General features: G+C 39.7%; 1 protein-coding gene across 1 annotated transcript; it reads left to right on the top strand.

Annotated features, from left to right (window-relative positions):
• The first annotated feature begins 4,723 nt into the window (after window positions 1–4,723).
• On the top strand, window positions 4,724–10,878 carry m6pr (mannose-6-phosphate receptor (cation dependent)). Its single transcript, XM_079894848.1, has 7 exons — window positions 4,724–5,026; window positions 5,828–5,991; window positions 6,096–6,253; window positions 6,564–6,670; window positions 8,820–8,950; window positions 9,065–9,191; window positions 9,289–10,878. The coding sequence occupies exons 2-7, from the start codon at window positions 5,846–5,848 to the stop codon at window positions 9,412–9,414; spliced, it is 795 nt and encodes a 264-aa protein (XP_079750974.1). The 5' UTR covers window positions 4,724–5,026; window positions 5,828–5,845; the 3' UTR covers window positions 9,415–10,878.
• Window positions 10,879–15,943: the final 5,065 nt, after the last annotated feature.

Here is a 15,943-nt window from a genome sequence, read left to right as displayed (position 1 = left end):
GGGGACGCTTCTCTGTCTCTCCCCCTCTTTTTCTTCGCTTTCCAGACAAAGTGAAGCTAGCAGGAATTGCACAACTCATAGACATTCCACATATCAGTGTTTGCCCACTGAGAGAACCAAAGTCAAGTGAGATAAATGATCTACTGAAAACACTGATATAATTATCCGGCCTGTGTCTGTCCTACTTAATCTGTTCATGTAATCAAAAATAGTTTTCAGCACAGTAAAGTTTCTCACCGTGTTCCTCTCTCTTTTTTTCTGTTTCTCTCTCTCTCTCTCTCTCTCGTCCCCTCCTCCCGCCCTTCTCAAATTCCCAAACAAGTTTGAACAGATTGACACTTATCTTCCTCCCTCCTCCTGTTTCTGTGTTCCTTACACTTTTCCCCTCCAGCGCTGTCTTAAAGAGGCATCCAAAAGTACACGTCTGTTTAAGCTTACACGCAGCTTTTCTTTGCTTCTCATAAACTCACAGTAGACTCACAGTGATTGCGTTACAGCTTGTTCCAGTAATTCAGCCCTTCACTCACCTCACCCTCACTGGCACTGCATGCTTCTGCCTCACAGAAACAGGAAGTTCACAGTCTGCTTCTCTCTTCTGTGCTGTGATTGGTGGAGTTGAAGATGCTGGGTGTGTCTTTTTTCTCAGGTAAAGGCATGGGAAAGAGTGAGAGCAAAGGGGGAGGGGCGGACAAGTATGAGTGTGTCCATACACCGTAACGTCGTCAGCAGCTTACGTAACACACAAAAAAAGTTATCAGAAAAAGCTGTAAAAGACAACAGGAAGCACATATGACACATTAGGAAGTATAAATTGTGCAAAAATAAAATATAAAATGTTTTTGATGTTCTATAAAACTTTAGAAATTTACTTATTTTTGCTCTTTATGTGCAAAGCCCTTCAAATTATGTTTCATTTGTGTATTTCTGGTATATTTTTGAGTGGTCAGTCAGCAATATTGGATGCAGATTTTTAAAATTGTAAGCATTATCTTTGTAATCCAAAAATGCTCCAGTTTAATTGATTATTTTGTTATAAATAGTCAAGTTTCCTGTCATCATATTGAACCATCTGAATAAGCTCAGCTCCAGAGTGTGCTGTTATCTGAACGCAAACATGCAAAACTTGATCTAAACAAAGCTAATACAAATCAATGAAATGTCCTGGACAAAGGTTAAGAGAAATGATCAATCAACAAAGCATGTTCTATTGTAAGGCAAAAAAAGACAATGCAATAAACTAATCAGTCAGTCTTTCAGTGCAATGGTAAAGATTGAGCATATCCTGACTGACACCCAACAAGGTTAGTTAGTTGGTTAGTTAACTAGTATCACAAAAAGTAATTTCAGGAGAAAAGATATATAAAGCATAGGCTACGATACCAAAACATGTCTCACAAAAAACTAGTGCACTTTAATGACTTTGATATTATAAGTATTTAGTTAATCATTTAAGTTTATTCTTTATTCTGTTTGATTTATATTCATTTGTATTCACATGTATTCATCTCTAGCATTTTCCAAGAACATGAATGTTGTTTGTGTTCACTATTCACAATATGTTAAGAGATATAGCTTTAGTTATATTGGACGCATTCCAATGACTGATATTTCTTATAGAACTGATAGTTCAAGGTACCAGATGTGCTTCTCCATAAATAGTGCTTTAAAAGACTGTATATAAAATGCTTGCTGTGCATGCTTTCTTTCTTCTAAAGGTGTCAAAACCACAACGGGTATATATTTTAGTCTATCTATTCTTGCCGTTCATGACCAGAGCTGGGTCCGAAAGCTTAAGAAATGCTGCAGTCGGAGGATGCATGCATCAAGGCATGTCGAATTCAGTGTTGATTTCACTTCCTGTCTCCTGAGATACCTTCATCTGATCGTGTTTTGAAGGCAGCATAGATGTATCCTTCGCTACCTTTGATATCCCACAATCCTGTGCTTTCCATTCTGTGAGAGTTGTCATCAGTTTGTGAGTAAATGTACAGTTTTGACCAGCATTTTCCATTACTGATATCATTTCTAGCGAGAAATTACTATAGTGATTAAATATTTGCTTAGTTATCTCCAAAGCTAGCTCTATTTTGCTGTAGATCATTAAAGGGGTGGTTGATTATGATTTCACTTTTCTAACTTTAGTTAGCGTGTAATGTTGCTGTTTGATCATAAACAACATCTGCAAAGTTACAATTCTCAAAGTTCAAAGCAAAGGGAGATATTTGCTTTTAAAGAAATTGCTTTTTAAGGACTACAACAAACTGGTAGGGACTACACACGTTTCCTTCCAGGTTAGTGACATCACTAACCCTCAAATTTGAAGAAACGCGATTTATAGATTATCATGACAGATTATGCTAATCAATGACTAGAAGATTACTACACATAAGGTACATAAATTCATCAACTAACCATTCAGAAATGTTGCCTACACGTTGTCACTTCTTCTTGAGTCTCTCCATCTTTGTCTGACACCGGTTTGAACATAAAAGGCTAAAAGTTTTTGAAATTTCCAGTGCATGTCTGTGTGAATGCAAGCTGTTGTAGCTCCGCCCTCTGTGCCCAGCAGCTCATTTGCATTTAAAGTGACACACACAAAAACAAAGTGTTTTTGCTCACCCTCAATTTTAACATGCTATATCAAAATATCTGTAGGGTATTTTGAGCTAAAACTTCACATATACACTCTGAGGACATCAAATACTTATTTTACATCTTGTGAAAAGGGCATTATACCTCCCCTTTTAACAGTTACGCTGCCTCAGAAGTCTGAAATCAGTTTTGTGATACCTTCGTGTCCAAACGCTGCCTACAAAGTCATTGCCTGATAAGGCAGCGAGGCACCAAGTCAGCTGCCTGAGATTTCGGACGCAGCCCAGAGGCCTGTTGCATGAAGCTAGTTGAACACACTCGTTGACGAATCCATACAAATCCAACCTGGTTTAGATCAGGTTCAACAGGCTCACAATGCTCTGTATAAACGTTCTCTGTCAACTCAGGTTTGATCCAGGGTTTGCGATTAACTCCTGAAAGTGCCAATCACGGAACATGGAGGGGGAGAGAGCCAGCACAATTTACTTCTCTGCTGAGATCATTATGAAAAATATCATGAAATTAACCGCATTCACAAGGCAGGAATAAGCCTTGCTGCTGCAGAAAGAGTTTAAGAAGACATCTGAAAAAAAAAATCTAACTATATCAATGTGAATCAAACAAATAGGCCTTATAATTGATATAGTTTCACAAAGAGCTCAAATACATGTAAGCTTAATCTGTTTAAAAGCTTTATTTATAAATGCATGTATGACATTATTAATTTAAAAGCAGAGTTTAATATTAATTGTCATTGAATTTAATAATTATATGAATATATTTAATAAATTACATAATAATAATAATGAATATAATGTAAGACAATTAGCAGCAAAAAATGAGCAATTTTGTCTCGAAAATGGCATTATAAACTGCATTAATTTGGAGTGAGAGATACAGGAGGAGTGGCTTTATTGCGTCAGAAACATGTCACTTTACTCACAGCTGATTGGTCCAGTTTGTGTTTGCAATCTCTAACCCAGAACAAAACCTGCTTTGGAGAAGGTTAGCTGTGCAACCCAAGTTAAAAATCAATCCACCTTTTTGAGCCCGAAAAACTAATCTCGAACTTACCAGGGGTGTGTTTCCCAAATGCATTGTTAGCCAACTATGGTCGCAAGTTCTGTTGAATTGTGTTGGTAACGACAGAACTTGTGACCAGTTGGCTTTGGGAAACACAACCCTGGGTAGCAAACCGGCTTTGTGCTACAACAGGCCTCAGGTCACGCCGTTACAAAACATATAATGCAGGGGTGCCCAATCCTGTTCCTGGAAACCTACCTTCAGATCCAACCCTGAACAGACACACCTATCTGTAACTATCAAGTGCTCCTGAAGATCTTGGCTGCATCTGAAATCATACTTCCCTACTACATAGTAGGCAAAAAAACAGTATTTGACTGTGTCTGAATAAACAGTAGCCTACTCATAAAAGAGCAGGCAAAAAGTACCCAGATGACCTACTTCTTCCGGCAAGATTCTGAAGTGTGCATACGATGGACACTTTACTATTCCATGAGGCCACGGGAGAGGATTTATGAATGGCAGTCAAGCGACGTAACTGACGCTGGTAGATCACATGATAATGACAACATGGCGAATGTAGTATGTCCGAATTACATTCATACTACACACACTCATACTATAAAATTTACTTTTTTAGTGGTCGTTAAGTAATTACTTATTCAGAATAAGTAGGCCTACTCAAGAGAGTTTGCGATTTCGGACGCAACCCTTAATTAGCTCTTTCATTTGTGTTTGATCAGGGTTGGAGCCCAATTTTGCAGGAAGGTAGATTTCCAGGAACAGGACTGTGACATAATGGATACTTGACCTATATCTGACATAAACACAGTTTCCTATACATATGCCCTTTGTTCCCTTAGCTCTCTGCAACAAGGGCCCAACATTTCACTTCACTACTCAAATTTATTCTTCATTTGTTATTCCTTCTACGATAATATCTAAGTCAAACAGGAGAGCTGACTGAGACTTATCAGGGAAAAACACGTCTTGTTTGATGATCAGCTCGATCTACAGCACCATCTTGTAACTATCGAAGCAGTCACACTTGTTTGAGCAGCACTCAATATCCCATGTTCACGTGCAGCAGCGCATCAGCTTCCGCGTCATGCACAGTCACATGTGGCGCCTGTTTAGTTTCACTTCCGCGTTTGAACAGAAACAGATAGATCCTTTCAATCATGCAATTGTTTTAACGCTAAAATTGTCCGAAGTTTGTTTATTCACTGTGTAATTATCGATACTAGCGTATATTTTGACGGAATGCCGTTAAGTGTGTGTTAAGGACATCAACTAGTGCGACACTTTTGGAAAGAAGAACCCCAGGCTGGGTGTCCACATTTAGACAACTAGTTGAGACCGTCCACTTTTAATTTTTCTACAATTAACACTCTCATACAAATTCCGAAAGGTACGTTTGTGTTTAATTTTGTGCATTTATTTCATTGCATACATATTAAAGATGGCAGCTTATGCTAACAGCAGCTTGTGTATCTGGTTTCCTAAAGTTCTTAATCAACGTTTGCTTCATTGCTTACTTGAACTTGGATCGATGCAAGTTTAACTTTTTGTTGTCTTTTCGGAACCGTTTTCAGTAATATCACATACAGATTATTACATCGTTTTTGGCAGTAGAACCAGGCTTTGCAGTAAACATGTACATTTTGCAGTTTTCCTCGAGTTTTATAAAATTGTATTTTCGAATTAAAGTAATTGGTTCATTCTGCGGTCCTTACAAATATACGTATAATTGGAAAAACACTAACGACCTTTCACTTTTTACCTTTTTGGTGTTATGCAGCTAAAATATGAATCAGATTTGAGCAAAAAATATTTCACGATATTTCGGAGTTTTTGATTTATTGTATTTGTGAAGTACACATAAGGTGTGGACAATAAACAAAAAAACGAATAGCTTAATAAAATTTTATAAAATATGCAAGATGTTATAAGATACTAAAAGTGATTGAAGTTAACCAAGAAAATGGACTCTGTCTAATTTTTGTCCATGAGTTCTTTACTAATCATAGAACACATGAATCTATATAATACAATATGCATTACATGTGTATTTATTCTGTGCATATATTGTGTAATGCTACTGTTACATTGCCCACAATTCCGTCATGGGATTGTATGTACTGTATGGGTGCATCATTCAGTTAATAGATCAATTTACTGACAAGTTTATTTAATGCCCTTTTCCCATCAGGCGTCACCTCTGAAAGTCATGTTTCTGTCTGTGAGAATAATCACTCCTCTTTTCGTAATACTTGCTGGAGTGCAAGCCAAGCGCACGGACAACTGCAATCTGATTGCACCCAGCAAAGCTGAGCAAAACGCGCTCAGTTTGCTAGAGCCTCTCACCAATCAAAAGTAAGCCAGCTTTTTGCAAGTTAGTCTTGCATTCATGTTTGCAGGTTGTACTGGTCTTGTTAAAGTTGCCAACTTCTAACTATCCTCATATTCACTCTGAACAGCTTCACCGCGGAACAACATCAGCCGGAAACATATTCGTACATTTTTCAAGTGTGTGGAGATGCTGGCGGAGTGAAGGATGCAGGTCTTGTGCAGAAAGACAAAGCTGGAAAGCTGGTCCCAATTGGGAACTACAGTCAAACACGATTGTTTAAAGGAAGTATGTTACGTTGCTTGACCTTTCGAAATGACGTGTCTGCTTTTGTTTCTTTTTTGCTACAGGTGGACTTTTCTGAACCCATTATGATCTTCAGTATCTCTTTCAGTAGTCATTCATATCACCGTTGATTTATAATAATGACAACTGAAATGATCTTTTTATTGGCAGGGATTTATTTACAATGTTCTTTTGCAACAACACCTATAATGCACGCATCAAATTTGATTAAATTACAGAACTTATTACAGGTGTCACAGGAAGTCTTGTTAACTCATTTTCTACAATAGTTCTGCTTTTATTCTTGGTGCAGGTGACTGGATTTTGCTCATCTATGAGGGGGGTGAGAAGTATGACGGCCACTGTTCACAAAAGGCAAGAAAAGCGATGATTATGATTTCATGCAGCGAAAGTGCTAAGGTATGAACTTTTTATGCTTTTGAAATGGCATAGATTGCATGTTGAGAGATATTCAGTGGAAATGCTTGCTTGGATTTGTGGGATTACCATATCCTCCCCGTTGAATTGAAGTTTAAAATGTTTAACCATTTCAGCTGAGCAGGACTATCGGGTCGGGTCATTCCGTGTCCAAACAACTACATTTCAGAAACTTTTCATATTTTTCAATAGTGATGAAAGCAAAAATATTAATGCCATGGATTAATACTTATGGAGTAATTCACTGTTTTGTAGAGCGGGGTCAGAGTGACGATTTTCAGCTGAGATTTGGAATTTCTAAAAAAAATTACTTAAAGGAACACGCCAACTTTTTGGGACTTTAGCTTATTCACTGTATCCACCAGAGTTAGATAAGTCCACATACCCTTTTCAACTCCGTGCGTGCCGTAACTCTGTCTGACGCACCCACTGCTAGCCTAGCTTAGCACAAAGACTGGAGGTGAACGGCTCCAGCTAGCATACTGCTCCCATTTTTACACAGGGATTGGTAAGTATATTTGTAAAATCTGTTGACTTTGGCAATCCTTGTTGCATTAAATGACAATAGTGACAGTTCAGAAACATTTTTTGTGTTTTAGTAGTTTTGTTATGTACTTTTGTTGTTTAAATTTTTTTATATATACCTTTAATTTATTTATATTTTAGTTTTCGTAAAACAAACCCACCTCCCCTCACTCACTCATTGCTTCAGATGAGTATTGTTGGTGTTACAGTGCTTGAATTTCAGCTTGGGATAATTTTACTCATTCCTGCAGATTTTGTGCTCACACCTTAAAGCTGCCTTGAGTTCGTGTTCGCTGCTTATTGCGCTTAAACAGTCAAATACACACAAAATAATGTTAAAATGCCGATCTTGCAGAGTATTCACGTAAACACAGTCAGACATGTTTTAAGTGAACGTAAACAGTTGAGAAAGAAAACGCATGTGTAACAGTATAATGGATCCGTGTGTCAGGTCTTAAAGTGACAGCAGCCTAATATACCTGCTGCCAAATTATGAGTTAAAGGGATAGTTCGGCCAAAAATGATATTTAACCCATGATTTACTCACCCTCAAGCCGTTCGAGATGTATATGTCAATCTTTTTTCAGACGAACACATTTTCAGTTATTTTAGAAAATGTCTTAGATCTTTCAGTGGTTATAATGTGAAGTAATGGGGTCCACCTCATTCAAGTCCCAAAATGTGCATGCATCCTTCACAAAAGTAATCCATCCGGCTCCAGGGGGATAAACGAAGGCCTTCTGAGGGTAATCCGTGCGGTTTTGTCGTAAAAATATACATATTTAAAACTTTATAAACGAAAATAACTGGCTTCCGGTAGCGGTCGACGCGCGTTCACGGAGATGGATGCTGGCGTATGACGTAGGACGTACTAGCGTAGGAAGCGTCGTGACGTAGAACGAACGTAGAGTTTTGTTTTGCTCTGCTCTCTGGCTGCGCTGTCACGTTCGTTCTACGTCACGACGCTTCCTACGCTACGTCCTACGCCAGCATCCATCTCCGTGAATGCGCGTCGACCGCTACCGGAAGCCAGTTATTTTCGTTTATAAAGTTTTAAATATGTATATTTTTACGACAAAACCGCACGGATTACCCTCAGAAGGCCTTCGTTTATCCCCCTGGAGCCGGATGGATTACTTTTGTGAAGGATGCATGAACATTTTGGGACTTGAATGAGGTGGACCCCATTACTTCACATTATAACCACTGAAAATGTGTTCGTCTGAAAAAAGATTGACATATGGATCTCGAACGGCTTGAGGGTGAGTAAATCATGGGTTAAATATCATTTTTGGCCGAACTATCCCTTTAATATTAAAAATATTTATATGGCAGTTTTTCCCCATGGTATCGATGTTAAAATTGTGGCCAGTGAAAATGCTGAGTGGCTAGTAACTTTTGAAAAAGTGTAGCCACAGTGGCTGGTGCGCAAATAAGTTAATGTCAAGCCCTGGCTGGCTACTAGCATTAGTGCATTGTCACTTTTGGACTAAACAATTATCTCAGGTATCCAAGATAGCATAGCTTTTACCATGACATTAGCCAGAATAACCTAATCAACTCAGTCATTTTCTTATTAATCATTAATTGCTTTGTGTTTTATTAGAATGACTTTTCAGTGGTTTTGGAGGACAATGCGAAGACCGATGACTGTTATTACCTGTTTGAGATGGACACCAATGTACTCTGTCCTGTAAAGCCATCCAAACTCAGTGGCGGCTCCATATTCCTTATTGTGTGAGTGCTTCAACATTCTCAGAGGGATCATCACACCATTAGTGGCAATCAAGAAGAAACATCAATGTCTTTTGCACATACTTTACATGTAATGTTCCTGTTTGCTGTTCATAGTGTATTCTCCTGCCTGGCTGTGTATCTTACCGGTGGATTCCTCTATCAGCGACTGGTAGTTGGAGCCAAGGGAGTTGAACAGTTCCCCAACTATGCCTTTTGGTCACAGATCGGCAACTTATCTGCTGTAGGTGTAAATACGTATATACAGTAGGTCTCTGTCTCCTGTTTCAGTCGTTCTTTTCCTTTTATGAACCAAATATACCCTTCTATTACCCTAACAGGACGGATGTGATTTCGTCTGCCGATCCCGTGGTAACAGAGAAGAACCCCCCACATACAGAGGTGTGGCTACTGAACCTCTTGGGGAGGAGCCAGAGGAAAGGGATGACCATTTACTTCCCATGTGACCAAATCATAACAACCAATGAACAGAGGCTGGACAGTTTATGGTTTTGAAACCCAAAGAGAGATGTTCAGTTCAGCAGGCGTGTTCCTAGTTCAGAAGTGCTGCTGTTTTTTCACAAAATTTTTTTTTTTTTTTTTTTTTTTTACTTCCCAATAGCACTTATTCTCTGTTTATCCCTCAAAATGTTAATTTGGCGTTTGCTAACTAGCATTCAGAAATCCAAAGTCCCACAGATAGATTTGGTTATTTAATATTTATGGCAAGATATCATCAACATGAAACACTGCCCCTGTTTTCAGTCTCTATAAAAGACATCAGTGCTGCTTGACTGTGTGATATGGTCACCACATAGATGTAGTTTGCTATAAAGTACAAGTACTTATTTTCATTCGAATGGTTAATCAAGTTTTACATGCAGTATGAACCAATGTTTGATGAAACTGAAATGAAGTTTTTTAAGCTCATGCTCCTCCAACTCAATCAATGTTAAACATGAATTTTCTATTTCAGAATTTTCAGAAAGTCACTGAAATTGTTTATTTGAAAAATTATACTCACAAATATGCTTCGCTTTACATTCCAAATTGGCTGTTTGTTGTGGAATATTGTGTTAGTGAGGAGAAGTTACATAAGGATCAGGCCTACCTCTTTAGCCTGTTATAACCCATATGTGATGTTTCTGAATGATGTTGTTAACGATAAATTGCGATCATATGATACATTTGAGGAAAAAGCTGTTCTTGGAGAGAGTCATCTGTGGCACATTACCATTGACATTTCCATATGGTTGGTTTTCTTTTCATTTTGTTTTTCTGAATATTCGCTTTTTGATGTTGCAAATATTAATGTGATTCTTTGACTGTGGTATCTATTTCATACGGTAGGAATTACTGTAAATCCTCACTGGAAACCACAGGACAAAATTTCAGATTAAGACAGAGCAGCGGTATATTTTTCTTTCAACGCTTTTGTTAATGTGTCGTGTGTTTGAATGCACTGAAGCTTTAAGATTGATTTTGTTTTTAGTGGAGTCATTCATTTTCTTTATGCCCTTGAGGTGCTGAGATCATAAATGAGCATAAACACTCCTGTTTTTGAGCTATAGATCATAGTATTACAACTATTTACAAGATCAGGAGGAACAGAGCTGATAGTTATACAAGGTGCTCTTCTATTATGTATCATTTAAGTTTTGGTCTGTGTCTAAGGGTGAGTTAGAGGCTCTTTGAAAAGCACTTCTATAGTATCAGATTAGAAATGCTTTGCTTTAATAACTAGAGTCCATATTAATAGCAGAAAGGTATGACGCGTTTGGCTTGATGTTATTCCGATGTGCTTCATGAAATACAGGTCTGTGCAAAGAGGTGACTCACTGTTCTTGCAACTGTTTTTGTGTTCTTTACAATTTTAGTGTGAAAAATTTCATTTTGTTTGGAAAGTACAAATAAAGTGTTTGATTACTGAATTGTGTATGCACTTGTGTAGTTCTTCACAGAGTACATTTTGCTGCATATTATAAAAATTTGTTTTTTAGAAAAAAACTGGTGTTTCTGGCTCGCACACGACTGAAGCTTTACAATTGAACTATTCTTTGTTCAAAACAGGTCTTGACACAAGCTGGTTGATTACACGTCAATAATTACTTCACGTCCTCTATTATCGGCATTAGTTGCATGTTATACATTTTATATTGAGGTTTTAGTGGCATATGTGCCATGTTTTTTGTGGAAATGAGTATTATTACTTTTAGTGCCTAAAAGGTATATATTAGGGCTGGGTATTGACACAAATTTCACAATTCGATTCGATTTCGATTCACAAGCTTGCAATTCGATTCGATTCAATATTGATTATTTTGGATATCAGGTAGCCTACAATATATTGCAAATTTTCTCAAAGAAAACAAATCTCTTAACTATTATTGTAAACTATCTGTGCGTTCACACCGCCGCTGGCGAGAGCGTCAAAGTGGCCGGAAGTCATTCATTTTCAATGAGATGGATTTCACAGTCAGCCTGCGCAAAGACCTAACAAATGTACGATAAATGCGATAAATCCAGCTCTGTGTGCGTTGCGTTTCTTTCTACCATTTGTCATCTTTACTAATTTGTCTATTTTATTATCTTTACTGACTTACTGATTTAACAAACTTTACAGAATTGAGCAAGGTATTGTCAAGGGGTACAAAAGGATGATTAATACTTTACTCAATTCTGTAAAGTTTGTTAAGTCAGTAAAGATACTGACTACATATATATATATATATATATATATATATATATATATATATATATATATATATATATATATATATATATATAATTTATTTTTGTAAATTATGTCCTTCGAACCAAAATTTGATTTTTTTTTTTTTTTTTTTTTTTTTGCTGGGTAAACAAGTGATAAAACATGAACACAATAAAACACACATTCAGGCTAGAGTCAATTATAGGCTAAGGCAGGTTTTAACTGAAAGGAATTGTGTTCAAGGCATTATTAAAGTCATGTCCTCAAGTATCTGACATAATTATCAAACTATTAAAAACATTAATATTGTCCAGGCCAAATCCCCTCCATTGGCCTCCAAATAATCTCATCCACTGAATTGGCTTTATCACCCTCTCGCTCTTCTCCACCTATAGCTGGTGTGTGGTGAGCTTTATAACCGTTGTAATGTGACTGCCGTCAGATCATCCCAGTGGATGCTGCACACTGGTGGTGATTGAGGGGAGACTCCCTGATATGATTGTAAAGCGCTTTGGGTGTACACTAGCACATAGTAAAGCGCAGTCATGGGTGGCCTAATATATATATATACAGTGCTATGCATAAGTTTAGACACCCATGCTAAAGTTGACTAAAAAGAGGAATAAAAAATCATCTTTTGGAAACTGAACTTAATGCCTTAATTAAAAAAATTAGGAAAAATCCAACCTTTAAGGACACCAATTTTCTTTGTGAATGAATAATGTATCGTAAATAAATAAATGTTCTTCCTTAAAATACAGGGTGCATAAGTTTGGACACCCCTATGTTAAATTCCCATAGAGGCAGGCAGATTTTTATTTTTAAAGGCCAGTTACTTCATGGATCCAGGATAATATGCATCCTGATAAAGTTCCCTTGGCTTTTGGAATTAAAATAGCCCCACATCATCACACACCCTTCACCATACCAAGAGATTGGCATGGGGTACTTTCCATAAGATCATCTCTCAATGCAAATCAAACTAGCTATTAGGCTAACTGAAATAAAACCATGCCAATCTCTAGGTATGGTGAATGCTATGTGATGATGTGGGGCTATTTTAATTCCAAAGGCCGAGGGAACTTTATCAGGATGCATAGTATCCTGGATCCATGGGTGTCTAAACTGTATATAGCACTGTATATATACTGAATATATAGTATAAGTTCAATAATAAGATAAGTTAGATTAAACAGTAAGATAAAGTATAAGGTGTTTTTGAGGTCTATCCACAGTTGAATGAAACACGTGTTGTTCATCCATCATTATCATTGAAGACCTTGACATACAAAATCATTCATATAATGATGGGAAGATAATTATGAATTTTCAAATTTTCATGAAAATTATGAGACCAGTGATCCAAAATACCCAAATATCTGGCTTTAGTCAGCATTTCTAATGCATAGGGAACTTGTGTGGTATCACTGGAGAGATGAACTTCCCTTTAGGGTCAATGATTTACTGGAATGAGTCACATTATGCAATTTTTGGGATTTCAGTTACAACTAGATGTACCGCATCGCGGTACAAAATATGACCGCCGCTCAGGCCTGCACTGGCTTTCCACAAAAATAAATGACGTGGAGTAATTTGGCTGTATTGCGTGTTTATGTATATACCTAAAAAAAGTAATAGTATGTGCATGTCTGTCTGTGTGTGTGTGTGTGTGTGTGTGTGTGTTTATGTGTGTGTGTTTGTGTATGTGTGTGTCTGTGTGTGTGTGTGTGTGTCTGTGCGTGTATGTATGTGTGCGTACATGTGTGCGCGTGTGTGTTTGTGTGTGTGTGTCTGTGCATGTGGATTTGTATGTGTGTGTATGGGTGTGTGTCTGTGCGTGTGGATGTCAGTGTGTGTGCATGCTTGCGTTTGTTTGTATTCCTGCATGTGTGTGTGTGACAGTATCATCCTAAACCAGCAACCCTTCGCTCAACAGCACCATCTACAGGCCGATGAGTGTACAGTCACTAAATGTGCACATAAATGAATTTATTTTATACCCCCCCCATGGATGAAATTCTACAAAACTTAGCAGAGGATACCCCCAGAGGATGTCAAGTTAATCATACACATGAAATATGGTGCAGTTCTGAACATCTCCACTGAAGATAGGGGCGATTAAAGCAGAATAATATTGCATTTTCATTTTTTATGGGAGGGGCGCAAATCACAAATGAGTGATTATGGGCTAGGTTGATGTGGGCCCTTAAGAGCAACATACCATAAAAATTTCTTCATCCTCGGTGCCACGGTTCAGGTAGTTATTTAGGAAAAACTGCATTTTTTGGGGTTTGGGGGGGCCCAGCACGGGGGGGGAGTGGCCCCCGGGGACCAAACGAAATTTTTCCGTAGAAGTGTAGTGGGGCTACATGCCCACCAAATTTCATGTTCCCCGGTGCTTCGGTGTCCCTGGTATCGTTGACGAAAAATTTACGGGGGCCCCAGCGCGGGGGGGGGAAGTGGCCCCCGGGGACCAAACGAAATTTTTCCGTAAAAGTCTAGTAGACCAACATACCATAAAAATTTCTTCATCCTCGGTGCCACGGTTCAGGTAGTTATTTAGGAAAAACTGCATTTTTTTGGTTTTTGGGGGGCCCAGCGCGGGGGGGGAGTGGCCCCCGGGGACCAAACGAAATTTTTCCTTAGAAGTCTAGTGGGGCTACATGCCCACCAAATTTCATGTTCCCTGGTGCTTCGGTGTCCCTGGTATCGTTGACGAAAAATTTACGGGGGCCCCAGCGCGGGGGGGGGGGGGGGGGAGTGGCCCCCGGGGACCAAACGAAATTTTTCCGTAAAAGTCTAGTAGACCAACATACCATAAAAATGTCTTCATCCTCGGTGCCACGGTTCAGGTAGTTATTTAGGAAAAACTGCATTTTTTGGGGTTTGGGGGGGCCCAGCGCGGGGGGGGAGTGGCCCCCGGGGACCAAACGAAATTTTTCCGTAGAAGTGTAGTGGGGCTACATGCCCACCAAATTTCATGTTCCCCGGTGTTTCGGTGTCCCTGGTATCGTTGACGAAAAATTTACGGGGGCCCCAGCGCGGGGGGGGGAAGTGGCCCCCGGGGACCAAACGAAATTTTTCCGTAAAAGTCTAGTAGACCAACATACCATAAAAATTTCTTCATCCTCGGTGCCACGGTTCAGGTAGTTATTTAGGAAAAACTGCATTTTTTTGGGTTTGGGGGGGCCCAGCGCGGGGGGGGAGTGGCCCCCGGGGACCAAACGAAATTTTTCCGTAGAAGTGTAGTGGGGCTACATGCCCACCAAATTTCATGTTCCCCGGTGTTTCGGTGTCCCTGGTATCGTTGACGAAAAATTTACGGGGGCCCCCGCGCGGGGGGGGGAGTGGCCCCCGGGGACCAAACGAAATTTTTCCGTAAAAGTCTAGTAGACCAACATACCATAAAAATTTCTTCATCCTCGGTGCCACGGTTCAGGTAGTTATTTAGGAAAAACTGCATTTTTTTGGGTTTGGGGGGGCCCAGCGCGGGGGGGGAGTGGCCCCCGGGGACCAAACGAAATTTTTCCTTAGAAGTCTAGTGGGGCTACATGCCCACCAAATTTCATGTTCCCCGGTGCTTCGGTGTTCCTGGTATCGTTGACGAAAAATTTACGGGGGCCCCAGCGCGGGGGGGGGGGAAGTGGCCCCCGGGGACCAAACGAAATTTTTCCGTAAAAGTCTAGTAGACCAACATACCATAAAAATTTCTTCATCCTCGGTGCCACGGTTCAGGTAGTTATTTAGGAAAAACTGCATTTTTTTGGGTTTGGGGGGGCCCAGTGCGGGGGGGGGAGTGGCCCCCGGGGACCAAACGAAATTTTTCCTTAGAAGTGTAGTGGGGCTACATGCCCACCAAATTTCATGTTCCCCGGTGCTTCGGTGTCCCTGGTATCGTTGACGAAAAATTTACGGGGGCCCCAGCGCGGGGGGGGGAAGTGGCCCCCGGGGACCAAACGAAATTTTTCCGTAAAAGTCTAGTAGACCAACATACCATAAAAATTTCTTCATCCTCGGTGCCACGGTTCAGGTAGTTATTTAGGAAAAACTGCATTTTTTGGGGTTTGGGGGGGCCCAGCACGGGGGGGGAGTGGCCCCCGGGGACCAAACGAAATTTTTCCTTAGAAGTCTAGTGGGGCTACATGCCCACCAAATTTCATGTTCCCCGGTGCTTCGGTGTCCCTGGTATCGTTGACGAAAAATTTACAGGGGCCCCAGCGCGGGGGGGGGAAGTGGCCCCCGGGGACCAAACGAAATTTTTCCGTAAAAGTCTAGTAGACCAA

The sequence above is a fragment of the Squalius cephalus genome (genome assembly GCF_949319135.1).
Source record: "Squalius cephalus genome assembly, chromosome: 15".
NCBI lineage: Eukaryota > Metazoa > Chordata > Actinopteri > Cypriniformes > Leuciscidae > Squalius > Squalius cephalus.
The sequence above is the reverse complement of the archived record's forward strand: the minus strand, read 5'-3'. Positions and strand labels throughout refer to the sequence as shown.